Source organism: Chenopodium album, chromosome 16 (genome assembly GCF_948465745.1).
Source record: "Chenopodium album chromosome 16, dcCheAlbu1.1, whole genome shotgun sequence".
NCBI lineage: Eukaryota > Viridiplantae > Streptophyta > Magnoliopsida > Caryophyllales > Amaranthaceae > Chenopodium > Chenopodium album.
In genome coordinates this window covers 7,881,349-7,897,245 of record NC_137849.1, presented here as the reverse complement: position 1 = coordinate 7,897,245, position 15,897 = coordinate 7,881,349, and the positions used below count along the sequence as shown (strand labels likewise).

The 15,897-nt window shown below is 31.0% G+C and overlaps 1 protein-coding gene across 1 annotated transcript; it reads left to right on the top strand.

The window, feature by feature from the left end:
- Positions 1-6,446: 6,446 nt before the first annotated feature.
- Positions 6,447-10,147, top strand: LOC145584827 (transcription factor PRE6-like). The gene is made up of 2 exons (XM_081641618.1): positions 6,447-6,764; positions 9,643-10,147. Exons 1-2 carry the CDS (start codon positions 6,642-6,644, stop codon positions 9,793-9,795), a joined length of 276 nt encoding a protein of 91 aa, XP_081497744.1. The 5' UTR covers positions 6,447-6,641; the 3' UTR covers positions 9,796-10,147.
- The last annotated feature ends 5,750 nt before the right edge of the window (positions 10,148-15,897 follow it).

Genomic DNA, 15,897 nt, shown 5'->3' with positions numbered 1-15,897 from the left:
TTAGTTTTTGATACATACGTTTTCAAAACCAAAAAATAAATTAAATTTTGCCCTACATACTTGGATAATTTACAAAAGTCGGGTATTTTGATTATTTAAGCTTTTACTCCTTAATACGTAGATTAGGAAGTGTATGTATAAGTCGGGGTTTTATCCTGAGGACGACGCGCCGTTTACTCCCTGTGATTTGTATTGGAGAGCGTGAATCGCCTTGAAGAGAGCTGAAAGTTATCCGCGACTCACCCAACTAAATTTCTAGATTATTTTTCACTTTATATTTCTTTTATTTTCCCATTTTTTCCTTGTATTACTTCCATCACATCTTAGTACGATTAGTCAAGGTTTGATGGTTTTTACTTTTTACATTTTTGCTACGCGCGTCACACAAAATTCGTGTTGCATATAGAGAAAGAAACACTTTTCTAATTGGCCTTATGGGTCTATAAAAAAAAGATTTAGGACAATTATTATTCTTTTTTGCGACAACACATCCAAACAGAAATAACTATTAAATAATAAAGGTAATTCTTAACAATCACTTCCTTATTAATATATATATATATATATATATATATATATATATATATATATATATATATATATATATATATATATATATATATATATATATATATATATATATATATATTGTAGAGAGCTAAAAGGACGGATAATGAAAATCGATCCTAAAATCCCTTGAAATCAGAAGTAAACTCTTACCACCTGAGCTATCTCTCAATGTTTCATAATGTACAAAGATAAAGGTATGATGTGCAATTAGTTAGGTTAAGTGGGTTTCAATTTGGAACTGGTTGGGTGGTTTTGATGGAGGGAGTTTGGGTTGGTTTTTGAAATTTTGAGGGGTTTGGTGGGGCATCGGCAGTGAGGCAGTGAGGCAGTGACTAACTAACTAGATGGAGTTGGGGTGCTGATGGGATTGAAATGTGTGTTATTGGTGGTCACATGCATTGCACTTGTGGTCAATGCCTGAATATGGTGGTCAATGCTGGAATCCGACATAAGGTGCTACTCCATCAAAAAAATTTAGAAATAGATCTCTTCTTAATTTTTTTTTAAAAAGGTAGTTCTACAGAAAAAAAAAAAAAAGAAAAAAAGCCCTTTTTTATAAGTGATTTTGACAAATTTTTTCTAATTTAATATATCTCATTTGAGCTTGGATTGTGGAGAAGATATTATGAAGTACGAGTATTACACACTTTAGAAGAATCTAGCTAGACATGAGTTTTTTTTTTTTTTTTTTTTTTTTTGTGTGTGTGTGTGTGTGTTTAAGTTTGCTTTTGAATATAATAAGTTATTATATATATAATCGGTTATTTTTTCAATAACAATCTTCTTTTTTTTTGAAACTTCAATAACAATCTTCTAAGTTTTCATCACCTTTGCAAATAAATTAAATACCCATTTATGCTAAACTATGTAAATAATTTACCTTATACTTTTTTTTACCCCTACAATTTAACCGAAAAACATTAGCAAATATGTTTTTGAAGCCTACTTTCTCAATTTAGGCCTTGTTCTCTTTGCCTTTTTTTTTTTTGTTGAACATAAATTATTTTTGCTAAATTAAAATTATTTTTGTAGAATTAAATTTTTTTTTTTTTTTTTGCCAAACTAAACTTATTTTTTGCTAAACTAATTTTACTAACCTAAATTGAAATTAATTTTACTAATTAAAACTTATTTTCATTGATTATTATATTTGTTCATTAAACTTACTAATTTTTACTGAACTGGAATTATTTTAATAAATTAAAGTTATTTAAACTTGATTAAAATTAATTTATTTAAACTTGATTAAAATTAATTTTATTGAATTAAAATTATTTTTACTGAATAATATTTTTTTCAAAGTGAAGAGAACGAGACCATAATCTCTCTATTTTTTTAATAACGGCTAATTCTTCTCAAAAAATAGAAAATGGGAAGGGCAAATTGAACAACGAAAGATTAAAACTAAAGTAGTTGATTAGGATTGAATCACAATATCACATGTAATGTTCGGTAAAACTATTGATACATGTATTCAATTGCATAATGTCGATTTTGCAATTTGTTTTTCCTTACTTATCCCATTTATAATGGAATATGGTAGGTACAAGTTCTTACAAAAATCTCAGAATGACGCATGTCTATATGTCCCTAACCTTATGTTACTTATTAAGTAAGCGAATTATGCTCCTCCTTAGATCTCATTGTGGTGGTATACTTAATTAAGTTGGTAACCTAATTATTATTCTAACTTGTTCTCTTTGGGTCTGGAATGAACCTCATCCCATATCATTATTTCACAATTTAATGTTATACTAATCAGATTATAATCTCGAAATCTTTAAATCAATTCCAATGACAAGCTAATTGTCGAATTAGTTTGTGATGCCACATAAGTTTTTAAGCTAGTTATCTTTCTAGCTAATTTGAGTCACAATAGCTAGTTGTTAGCTTAGTGTTTAAATTATTAACTTATTGTTTTCATTTTAATTACTAATTTACTTTTAACATTTTCTTTTTGGCAACTTTTTCAAGCAAATAAGCAAAGCTAATTTTTCTGGCTAGCTAATTGCATATTCTAGCTCTAATAATGGTCAACCTAGTAGCTAAAGACTATTTAAAATTGCAAGCAAGTCTGCCTTAGCTACAATCACTGGAATTGCTCTTATTTGATTAATTATATTTGTCAACACAAGTTTTGAACCTTAGTATAGTTAATTGTCAATTTATATATATAATAAAAGTTGATATTCCATATTTTGAACTTGAAACATATATAAGAAATTAAGAAGATTCAACATGTGACTGTCACTGTGTTTTATGTAGCATATAAGTAATATAACTAACTAATGATGGTTAAATGTAAGCGAACAAGTATATATGTAAATAATAATGTTAAAGTTTAAGAGTTTTGATGATGATGAACATAAAGAGCAAACTTCAACTAATGAGATTTCTCTAAGTGTTGTTAGTAGAACAGGTGAAGTAGACTTTGGAAGTGGAAGAAGAGCCTGCCTATGAAGACTCAAGGAGATTCCAAGGAAAGTTAAAATAGAAGAAGAGTCTTCTAACAAAACATGAAGACAACAAGTTCCAGCAATTAAGGTGCCGGAGAAGTTAAGACAGTAGGATCTTAATCTTGGACTGCGTGAAGCCCAAATACCCTAACCTACAACATTTGACGAAACAATTTAACTTATGTTAAATTTATATTTTTAAGGATTGTTGTAAATATGTTAGGTTAGTTTATGCATGGAATTTATTAGAAACGTGGCAAAGCTTGACAAGCTTATAAAAGGAAAGTTATAAAAGATAAGTTTTAATTTATGAAAAGATTTTCTAAAAGATTTTATCTTATAAAATCCGGTACTAAAAAGATATTATTCTTTTTATAAATTTATCTTTTATAAGTTTTCTAAAAAGATTTTCCTTACAAAAGATTTAAATAAAAACATGTTTTGTGAAAATCGGCAGTTTTGATAAATTCTATCTTTTGAAAACTCTACTTGTTATACGAGTTCATTTTGTATATAAAGTAGTTTTCACTATCTACACAACTTGTGGTTTATGCGTGAAAAATCTGAAGGGAGATCAATTGTGTAAGTTTGTCGAGTCTAGCTTTCTCATATTAGTTTCGGATTCCATGTGTAGCTTTCCTTTCATATATTAGAAGTCAACTGTTTGTATTGTTTTGGTTTTGGGTGAGTGCATTGTTTATTGCATACAGTTTTGTAGGCTTCTATAGTGAAGTTGAGTGAGTAAGTACTCTGGGAGTACAGAGTGAATCTAAGTGAGGGACTTAGGTTGGGTAGAATAGGGTTTTACTTTGTAGCAAGTTTAGTCTGAAACTTGTGAGTTTAGGTCTGATTATAATAGGTTGTAACTGGTGTGTTTGCCTATTATAGTGAAGTATTTTAGTGTTTGAAATCCCTGAGGAGGGTTGAGGTTTTACTTCCAGTTGGACTCTGGAAAGTTTCCTCGTAAAATACTGTGTGTTGTGCAAGTTCCTTTTACATTTCTGTTTTATATTTCGCAAAAGTAGACATTAGAAATTACTCACTACAATTCATCTCCCCCCTTGTCGTCTCAAGTAACAAATAATATGTCAAAAGTCAATTGGGAACAACTAATAAACGACTTAAGTATATCTTGTACTAGCGGGTGATTACGGAGTATGTATGTAAAATGTAATAATGCAATCCATCAAGGTGTAACATACAAACATATAGGCCAGGCGTTAGCATTTGTAAAACATGTAATGAAATATATGAATAAAATATAAATAATACGAAAAAAAAAAAAAGCAAGTGCACCTTTCGAAAGGAACATTCGGGGTAAAAAGATCCTAGTTTACATGTTGCCAAATTAACCTAATGAGTTTATCTTCTATTTACAGCCTTTTAAATTGAGAAAAATCGTTTTACAATCACTAACTGAAAGAACAAATATATTATCATTATATGTTTTGTGCATAATAGATGTTTTGTATACAAATTAGTCATTTCAAATAAATAAAATTTCACTTTATAAAAGGTTGACTAAATTAAGGTTAAATTAGATTTGTTGTGTACAATACATCTGTTTTATACGGGGTATAAGTTATCGTCAAATAATGTACATTACTTTTACTTTTATAACTTTATCTGTTAAAAGTCAACCTTAGCGTTTTATTTGTTCTACGACCCTCCCCCCTAAACCCAACCTCCCCTTATTATTGCCATTGCCTCTCCAATTCTCCATTATAAACTCCTACTACCATCGACTAACATTTTTTGTATCTCTACTAATGTTAGGGTTGTTTCGTGACAAAGCAATCTAAACATGTATTTAAGGTTTCTTTTTCAATCTATAGAAATAAGTTTCTAAGCTACTTCACCTTTAAATGGTCCACAAACCCCATTGTTAATAAATTGTCCCTCCATTACAATCACCGCCATCACTCTCTCATCCAATTGCACCTCTATTACTATCTAGATTAGTTATTTTCGTGATAGTTAAAGCTCAAGAGTGGGTTTTTATTTTTATTTTTTATTTTTTTTTATTTTTTTTCTTTTCTCTAGAGAAATACATTTTCGAGTTACTTTTCTTAGATACAATTCATCAGTTGAGCTAGCTAACATACACAGTTATACATTATGGAACATCTATGTCGAAATGAAAGTAAAAGAATAAGGAAATGGATGAGGATGGGGATGGATATTATGGGAAGGTTGATTGAGAAAGAAGTTTGAAAAAGAAGGAAGGTTGTATAAGTATGAACATCCGTGTTTATATTTAACTCTTCATCAAGTACCATGTAATCACTAATTCACTCCACGTCCAAGCATGGCATGTGTACGTTGACTTAAACACCCTCTCTTTCCCACCCTTGCCCAAATTAAATGCCCTGAAATCTAGGAATCTTTCACTTAACTTTCTTCCATGATCCTTGTTTTTGCATATATGGAAATATTAAAATATGGAGTAACAACAAAATAAAAAGAAAACTAACCTTAGTTAATCCATTATATATATTTAGATTAATTTTGCTTAAGTTATTATTTTAATGGCACAATTATTTCTATCGGGTGAAATTTAGATTTCCTAATTCACTAATAAATTTGTTCTTTGATTGATTTTTTTTTTTTTATCTTTATTGAACTTAACTTTTTTTTTTTTTTTTTTTTTTTGAACTTAAATTAATATTTACCAAGGCCCGTTCATTTCACCTTATTTTGCTGAACTAAAATTAATTTTATTGAACTTAAATTATTTTTGCTGAACTTAAATTATTTTACTGAACTGAAATTATTTTTACTGAACTGAAATTAATTTGCTGAATTGAAATTACATTTACTGATTCTCTATTATACTTTTCTTTAGAGTTACTGATTTTTGCTGAACTGAAATTATATTTATTGAATATTTTTTTTAAGGTGAACTAAACAGGGTCTAAATGTTACTTATTTTTACTGAATATTATTTTTTTAGGTTAAGTGAACAAAATCTTAATTTTACCCAATGGTATGTTTGAATATACATGTAATTATGTACTTGTATAATGTTAGATTTAGAGTTTCTCATTGGAGAAGATCCAATCCAATCCATCCTTGCCCTCCTATATTCAATGATCACATGGGACTTTGTCTAACATTAATTGATTCATAACACAAATTTTAAGGCCCACTTTTGTTAACTTATTTACAAACACTTGTATTTAAGCCCACTTGAACTTAAACCCTAAGTTGGGAACATAAAATTACACTCAAATATAATGCCACTTTCTTCTTAACTTCATCTTTTGGTTCTACCCACATGTCTTCTACACTACCAACATCGCTGTCTAATGTAATTGTACATTTATCTTTGTGGTCCTTCTTTCTTCTTAATTATCAATTTATACTCTTACCTTTTCATTTTATTTTTTCTTTTTATTTTTCATGTATAGTCCAACTTATATTATAAAGTTATAACCTTGCTTGTTCAACTTCATTTTTCCAAAGATTCTCCTACATTTTTCTATGCTCATTTTTGTTCACTTACATTAGCAAGAACTACTAGCTAAGCTGCTTAACTAACTTTACTTAATTAGCTTATTACTTCGATTCTCGGCTGTTCATTCGTTGGCTGGGTTTTTACGATACATTAAGACAATGTCTAGCAGAAGGTCAAGGCAGCAATCAGGAAGTTCAGGAATCTCCGATGATCAAATCATTCAGCTTGTCTCAAAGTTGCAACAACTAGTTCCCGAGGTTCGCCAACGTCGTTCCAACAAGGTAAGCTATCCTAACTATGTATTTTAGCTTTGTCCTCGAGATGGTTTGCAAGTTTGTACGTAGTACTAGATAGTTATATATGATGCTCTCTTGAATAACAATGCCAATGTAGTGCTAACTACTAACGTGAAAGATGTATTTTTCTTTAGCAATGTAGTATAAAATGATTTATATATACATTTGTGTAAGTTTAAATAAGTTCAGACTAAAGAAAATTAATTATTTAGGTGATCGAAAGGATTGAAGCCTAAATATACATAAACTTGAGAAATATATATAACTAATTTAACTGAAAATTGTGGTGGATAGTTCTATAAAGATATTACTACAGTTTTACACTCATATTTGAGTAACCATAATTTTGACTTTCTATCTTAGTAGTTATAATGCTTCACATAATTCAACCACTTTTCATAAGAATTGTTCAAAGCCAACTAATTTTGACTTGTTCTACTGATGAGAAAAAACTCTTGCTTTGAATTTATAATTTTCCACAACTTTTATCACACCTTCGAACAATAATTTGCTTCAAGCTAGGTTTAGTTTGTATTTCTACTTTTGGATGGTAAGAAAAGAAAGTTGAACACTTCCTTTTATGAATAACTCATACCACTTTCATTAATTTGGGGCGACGAAAGTACACTTTTAACCTTAAGCGGATAAACATGCTACTGAAGTAAGACTAAACATAAATTGAGATAAATAATACAAAGGTATATATTACGCAAAGGGTAAAATGGTCATTGCACACGAAGATGACGTGAGGGTAACATACATTTTAATTTTTTACCTAGTTATTGACGACCATTATATTGAGGCATTGACCAATAGCTTGCTTAAGAAAATTGTATAATTACTGTTACAAGGAAGTTTCTTTAGAGGTGAATACATACAAATGTTGGTTATATTAGTTATTATGGTAGTGAGAGTAATTGAGGGCTCACATGCCCATGATAAATAATTTCTTAGAAAGTGCTAAAGGCTAAAAGCGACGTGACTTTCTATTTAAATGAAATTTCTAACCGTTTGGGCCCTAAACTTCGCCGTACAATAGTATAAGCTAACAACTACTATAGGACAACCAAGAAAATGACCTTAAATGAAAAAAGAGATAAAAGGAACCAACCTAAAGTGATGTTTTCATGGTCATTTTTTGTGTGTTTTAAGTCACTCTCTTACTTCTACCATGCCGTATTACCATGTAATGTATGCAATGCAAAGAAGATATTTATTGGATCATTCGTAAATACACTTGTGAATAGTTTTTTTTTGTTCATTTTATCTTGAGCTCTGAAAATTATAATAATGTAAGTAAATAATGATGTCTGGTAAATCTAAGTGTATAATAGAGTTTTGGATTTCATATAATACAAAATTATTTTGATTATAATGTGAAAGTTGTCATTGGAGCTATTAAAAAATTTAAAAATGTAAGCTTAATACGCCAATGTCTCGATTCTCAAATCTAAGCTTCTATTCTTTTCTCATGCATATTTACAAATCAAAAGGTTTTGTGTGAGACCGGACTCACGTGAGACCGGGCTCAATAACAAAAGTCCAATAAAAAGGCGCGGGTTAACTAAACCCGATTGCGAGGCCCGCAACACCAAAAACATGATAGTGGACTCACGTGAGTCCGTCTCACCCAAAACTTTACCTTTACAAATTAGGCCAATTATATTAATTAATATGCCAAAGATCGTGACTTAACAATTGTACATTATGATAAATTTCAACTCTTTTGTTTATGTAATTAAGGATCAAGACAATGCAATTAGTCTCTTACTATCAAATGTCAATTTTAGTTTTATTTTTTATTTTTTATTATTTGTTATACTATATAGACATTTCATTAAAAAAAAAAATTAAATTGAAGTTAGAAATACTCAAATTATATAAATATCTTATTTCATTAAAAAGATAGAAGTGTTTAAATCAATCTTTTGATAGGTTCACCAACCTTATGGGAGTAAAAAATTCCGTACATCATATATATTTTTTTTATTAGGATAAACAAACCTTCAAAGAAAGACCTTTGTCACCAAAAGAGATGCAAACAAAAATTTCAATATCCTTCACACTTTACAGTAAATTGGTATTTTCCTAATTTAATCAAAACCTTAATGGCATATATTTATCTTTAGATGGGAATTATATAATGTTAATGAAGTCTCATTTTTGATAAACCAAATATTTTAAGCATATTTTACAATCCTACCTTCAACTTTAAGCTTCCTAACTTAAAGGAGTTAAATAAAGTCTCTACATCACCTTTTTTAGTTAAAACACAATTGATCAATCACAGTTGCCCTTGATATTGTATACATTTGTTTGGTTAAACCATCATTGCCCATTAATTTTAAAAAAGAAATTTTTAGTTACAAAATGGTATGTTTTTTTTTAGTTGTTGTCATGTTAATTAAAATGATGATTGGAGTGTTAGACAACTACTTATGAAAATCAAGAATTTACTAGTTTAGTTTTATAGAATAAAACAATCATATCAATTTTTAGTTAGATTTTACCTTTAAAGTTGGATTTTTGTTTATAAAGTTAAAAAAAAAAAAAAAAAAGAAGCCCACCTAACGAGAGAAATTTCTAAAATATTAATTCCTCTATCCCAGAATTATTAACACAATCAAACTTGACACACAAGTCAATGCACTAGTTTGATCTTATAATATATACAATCAAATTTTATTTACAAAAATATAAAAAGTTTGATCGTATAAAACTCTAAATTAATTGAATATTTCACAACATATATTATCATTTTTGGCGAAGCTTTTTTTATAAAATAAATAAATTTTGGATCATACATCAATTGTTGCTAACCATATTATGATTTTTTTTTAATTTTTTATTTATTTTTATATAGGTTTCGGCTTCAAAAGTTCTTCAAGAGACTTGCAACTACATAAGAAATCTACAAAGGGAAATGGATGATCTTAGTGATCGTCTTTCACAGCTCTTAACCACACTTGATGCTGATAGTGAAGAGGCACAAATCATTAGGAGCTTACTTAATTAATTAATTAATCGATTAATTAGATCATATATCTTAATTAAGGTCAATGCTTTCATTTTTTATATAGTGTTACCTATTATTCTAGCTAGGATTAATTAATTAAGTAATTAATTTCGTACTAAATGAAGCATGCATGGACTAGGAATCATTAGGTACCTAGATCTAGCTTGTAATGCAAATATATATATCGAATACATATATATAGAATATGGCCTTCTGTAATTAAGCTCTTTAATAATAATAATTTGCACGCAATTAGGCCCTTTATGTAGATGTTAAGCTAGTGTTTTTTATAATTTCTTTGACTTAATGACTTTTTATGTTGAAAAAAGAGCATAATCATTTGCACGGGGTATGATTAGTGTTCCTAAGTTGATTTTATTTTGTGCTTCTATGAGTTCTATCTCAATATACTCGCACAATTACACTTTCTCGGTTATAAACTTATAATCACGAGGGATTCCAATGCGCGCAATGCGTGTAATATAGCTAGTCCTTTGAGATGAATTATTATCGATGTTCTTCATGCCTTATACATGTTTGTGTAATATTCTATTAAATTTATTTGCATATAGACGATAAATATGTTGGATGTTATGTAGTTATGCAGTATTCTAAAATTTAGTTGAGTTAACTAGGTTAGAACTCGTACTATGCACGATTTTACAGTTCAATAGTACTTTCATTATTCGTTTATTAAAAAACATATAAAACGAACTCATTGATAGTAAAAAAAAAAAACATAAAAAATGTATCTCAATTAAGTAGTATTATATAGTGTTACGTAATATTTTGTATTCTTTACTGCTACACTTTTTAATTTTATTTAAATTATTATGGTGGTATATTATTCCCTTCCCTAAATATAAGGCTAAAATTTAACAAACTTCTTTCAATTAAAAAAAAAAAAATTAGCGGAAAATTTTTTTATGAGGTAATAACACATGTACTTTGGGGACAATTATGGGGGATTACTTTAGTATATAATATAGATATAGATTGGCACAGTCAAAAGGTTAAAATGAAAAAGAATAAAAAAATTAACAAATTCCTATAAAAAAAACACCAAAAATATATATGACATCATAAGTGCATTTGGCGGGAAAATTTTTTATGAGAGCGCGACACATATACAGTTTGGGGAGAGGATGATGTCAGCAATTTTCTGTTTTAGTAATAGTTAATAGATTTGATTTTGTGACTAAATGGTAAAAATATATTGAGTTCGATGTAAAATTATAAATTTCTGATAAATTCTAAATAGGAAATTTAAAAAAAGAAATAGAGAGAGTAAAAGATGGATTTAAATATTGAAATTTAATCAACATAATTTTTAAGATCATTTTAGGGAATTTAATACACAAATTATATGGCTTTTGAAATCAAATGGGGACAAAAATGTAAAAGAATATTTTTAGGGATATAAATGTCCATACACTATTTATAAGAGTTTTCTAAGGTTGGAATCAACTTTGACGATCAATTCTCATAATTAATTTTATACAATATTGGTTCTCATATGTGTATACTACAAAAGATTGCCTTATTAACAACACCTTGGTAACCCTAAATATAAGTGATAGAGTATAAAACATATTCGTGGGACTCAACCATAGGCTTAAGCTGATGGTTAAAGCTCAGGATCGGTTTATATACTCCATCAATAAGAATGACAATATAGTATAGATCGATAAAAGGCGTATACTACTGGATTTCAGAATGGTATATCTCATTTCTTATATACTATATGCCACATCATCCATTCTACTACAAACATTTTTATCGCAAGGTTTGAACACAAGACCAATAAAAATTAAATTAATATTCTTATCATCTTTGTTATCTTTTAATTATGTTTCATATTCAATTATAATATATTACCTCCGTTTCATATTATTTGCAACGATTTAACATAAAGTAGAGAGGAAAAATGTCTAATCGTTGCAAATAATATGAAACGAAAGTACTACTAAATACTTTGTATAAAACAATAATTTGAGAGCGCTTATTTAGTTTCATTAGTTGTTATTGTTTACTTTTTTGTAATTGTATAGTTTAAATTTTATAACTCAAAAAATATTTATTGATATTCAAAGTAAAATTTGGTACATTGCTCATGCCACACACTAGTTTTATACAATACTAGATTAGGTCCCGTACCATACACGATAATTTCGCTATTATTTATAACTCAACACTATTTTTAAACAAGTAAAAATAAAATCTTTAATATATAGCATGTGGAATAAATATAACCATAGTATTTTTTTTTTTCTATGTAGATTATGAAATGTAACGTGAAAATGTGAAATATTATGAAAGAGTGACTTAGATAAATATTTAAGTGTAGACACCTACTTTTGGCCTCCTGTCCCGACAGGAAGTGCTATGACGATAAATAAAACCATCTTTGTGTTGGATCAACGTGAAGAATGCTTAGGACAATTGATTAAATCACGAGAATGCAAAATGACTAGCCTAACCCAAAACAAAATGAATTAAGGTCCAAAATAACTAAGCCCGATCATAATTAGGCTTAAGCCCGAGGTTAAAACCTAATTATGACAAATTTAGAGGCGCCTAGGTTAAAAATCAATGCCGCTACAGTGAAATCCGCGCGCATCTCAATGAGTCGCGCTGATCTGATGCGCGCAACTTAATCAGTTGCGCATGACATCCAGCGCAACTGCTAGTGATGCGCTTGCGGAAGATTCAGAATTTCATAAAAATATAAAATCGAATCTTACCATAATGCCGCGAAGACGTTCAGTTGCGTTGTCTAAAGCAGCGCATCTAAATCACTTGCGCTGGGATGTCACGCGCAACTCATTCAGATGCGCGCGACACCTGCTCCAGCAGAATGCTCAAAACCCTAAACGTATCCATTCTCTATAAATAGAGGCTTAATACGAGGCTTCAACAGACAGAAATTAACCTAAAACTCTGGCAGAAACTTTGTGAACTTGTGTACTATCAAACCCTCTTGTCCTAAACACTCACCCCCTCAATACTTGTTACTACAGTGGAGGTTCCCGAACAAGAAGGAGTCAATAAGTGTTCTAAAGGAAGATCTATCAAGAAAAAGTGGTAAATTCCCGGGCACTTAGATCAATCACCTTTATTTTCTTGTTTAAATAACTTTTAATTAATTAATTAGTGTTGTTTGATCACTTTAAACGAACTTTTAATCAATTAATTCCACATAGTATCTTGTGTTAAACAAAGAATAAAATTGAATAAATTTATTGTTGATTGATCACTTAAGCCAAGGCGAATCTTGTTTCTTTTTGTTCCTTTTACAAATATTGATTAAATAAAGATACCGACTTTTGCAATGTAATTCCTACATGATTGAAGCGTGTAAATAAAATCAACTAACTTAGTTTTTAGGTGTCACATTGCATGTATTGTTTGGTGATGAAATTGTGAAAAAGGAAGAGTTAGTAGAGGCCGTACTAGGGCTAGGATAGCGATTCCCCCTTAAAGGGAACATTATCTTGGTACCCTCGCTCCCGAACTCATTTCTGGTTCATGTAGACCAATTTGGGCATGGGTAAACTTACGATTTGTGCTAAATATCCCTTGAACTCTACTTGGGAGAAAGACATGAACGAGGTTTATGAGTTTTCCTAAAACTCATTGGCGACTCCTACTTGTTTCTTATAAAAAAGCGTGATGATAAGATCAATTCTAATTCAAGGTCACCCAAACAGTCAGGAATTCAAATCCTAATACACCCTAACAAGTGTAAAGTCCTAGGCTTTTAAAGGGCCATGGGCATTTAAGGAGAAGGATCCCCTACGATAGGCACACCCTCCTTACAGTGGCGACTCCACTGGGGACTTAGAGGTTACAAGATTAAGTTTTAGTTATGGTCCAAGGTTTCCAACACTAGGTTGCCTATGGGTTGTAACGGGAATTAAATTGGATAATCTGTAGTCAGAGAGCAAGACTTGAACGCATAATATCTTCCTTTTTCACAAAAGTAAAAGCTAAACAAGCAATATTGCATCATGCATATCATAGCACACTATAACCCTTGGGGATTGGCTCATTGACTAGGGGTTTCCAACACTAGGCTTCTACCCCGAAATCAATAACAATCATCCCACGCATATCGCCAACAAAATGTTGGGAGGGCTATGTCATGAGTCAACGCGTTGAGTGATTGATTCGTGTATCGTTCCTTAAGATATGGTACCTTTAGACACCTAAGCTTGTGACCTTAGAAAGGCATTGTGTGAATCTTGGGTTATGGTATGCTTATGTGATTATATGACTATGTGTGACGTGTTTAGGATAGCTTTTTTTTAGTTTGGTTTAAGTTCTCAATTGTGAAGTTGTACTTTCGTAATTTTACGTTGCATTCGAAAGGTAACATAAAAAAATATATATCGAAAAAAAATGATAAAACACAAACACTCAAAAAAATTGCATGAGCAGGTGGCGCGCGCAACTCATTCAGTTGCGCGACCACTACCAGCGCAAGAGCTGGGGATGCGCACGCCTTCCGCGCGCAACCTAGTTACTTACGCGCACCCACTATTACGAATCCTTTTGATTCTTCAAGAACAATTGGCTCGTATAAACAAAATCATTATTAATGAATTGTTTAAGGGCGATGTTATCCATTCGAATGCATCTTGCGTCCTTTCTTTCTTCCTTTCTTCTTCTTTCGTCTCCTAAAACAAGCGTATCTATTTACTTAACCTTTCGTACTTCTTTTAGGGCTGGTTTCCAAGGTTGGGAACGAAGACTCCCGAGCGCTCCCATTCTACGTTTACCATCAAACAATTCACCCTTTTCTACGTTTACCATCAAACAATTCACCCTTTTCAAACCACCTTCCCTCAATAAGTTACTCTAGTCCAACAACGATGTCAACCATAGAGCAACTCCAAGAAGAGATTGTTCGTTTGAGAGAAGAAAAGGCTCAAGAGGCCGAGGAGAGAAGAATTAAGAAACTTGAAAAAGCTGAAAAGAAAAATGTCGAAGCTTTGGCCTTGCAACAAAATATGGAGGAACTATCTATCAAAGAGAAGTCATTGGAGAAGCTTGTTCTTCGTTCTACCATGGGGAACAAGTACTTCGATGCAGAAAAGTTTGCTCCTCTTACAAGACTTACTATACCAGAAAAGTTCGTAGCTACGGACTTGCCAATATTCAAGGTGACCAATAATCCAAAAAATCATCTAATGAGTTTTACTGGCACCATGGCTTTAATGGGAGTTGATCCTAAGATTTATGCTTTGAATTTCCCTTTATCTCTAGACCCAGCCGCAAGAGAGTGGTACAATGGGCTAGATGCTAAGTTCAAGACAACATGGGAAGATGTAGTTTCGGCCTTCATCACCCAATATGAGAGTAACGTAGAGTTCAAATCAACTTTACGTGAACTTGAGATGCTTAAGCAAGGCGACGATGAAGGTTTCCTTGCTTTCTACGGTGGATGGCGAGAAAAGGCGGCCCACCTTGCCCAAAGGCCACCTGAACTTGAGTTAGTACAAAAGTTCATTGACAATTGTCATGAAAAGTACAACAAACATCTACGTAACCTTGGTTTAGACACTTTTCAAAAGGTCTATTATGTGGCTACTAGGATTGAAGATGATCTAGCTAAAGAAAAAGCAAATAATCCTCATCATCATCAACCTAAGAACAACTACAAAAAGGGGAATGATAACACTTCATCCTCTATTGATGTATTTGCGACTTCCAAGCAATATAATAGGACAAATCAATATCATAGTAATGACCCTCGAAGAAGATGGTCAAGAGAAAGAATATTTACATAATTTCCTGTGAGCTACAAAGAGTTGTTAGAAAAATTAAACGAAAAAGGATTGCTCGCACTAACAGGACCAACGCCACCCACCTCTCCAGAAAAAAGAAACTCTCAATGGGATGGAAATGCCTATTGTGCTTATCATAGAGGTGTTGGGCATGATACTCTAAAGCACAAGATTTAAGATTTAGTAGATGATGGGAGAATTCCCACACCTAAACCCAACAATAATGTATCCCCATTGGGGACATTTCACATTGATGAGGATCATATGGGAAGTGATACGTTCAATCCTTTGGATTATATCACTCTCATAGGGA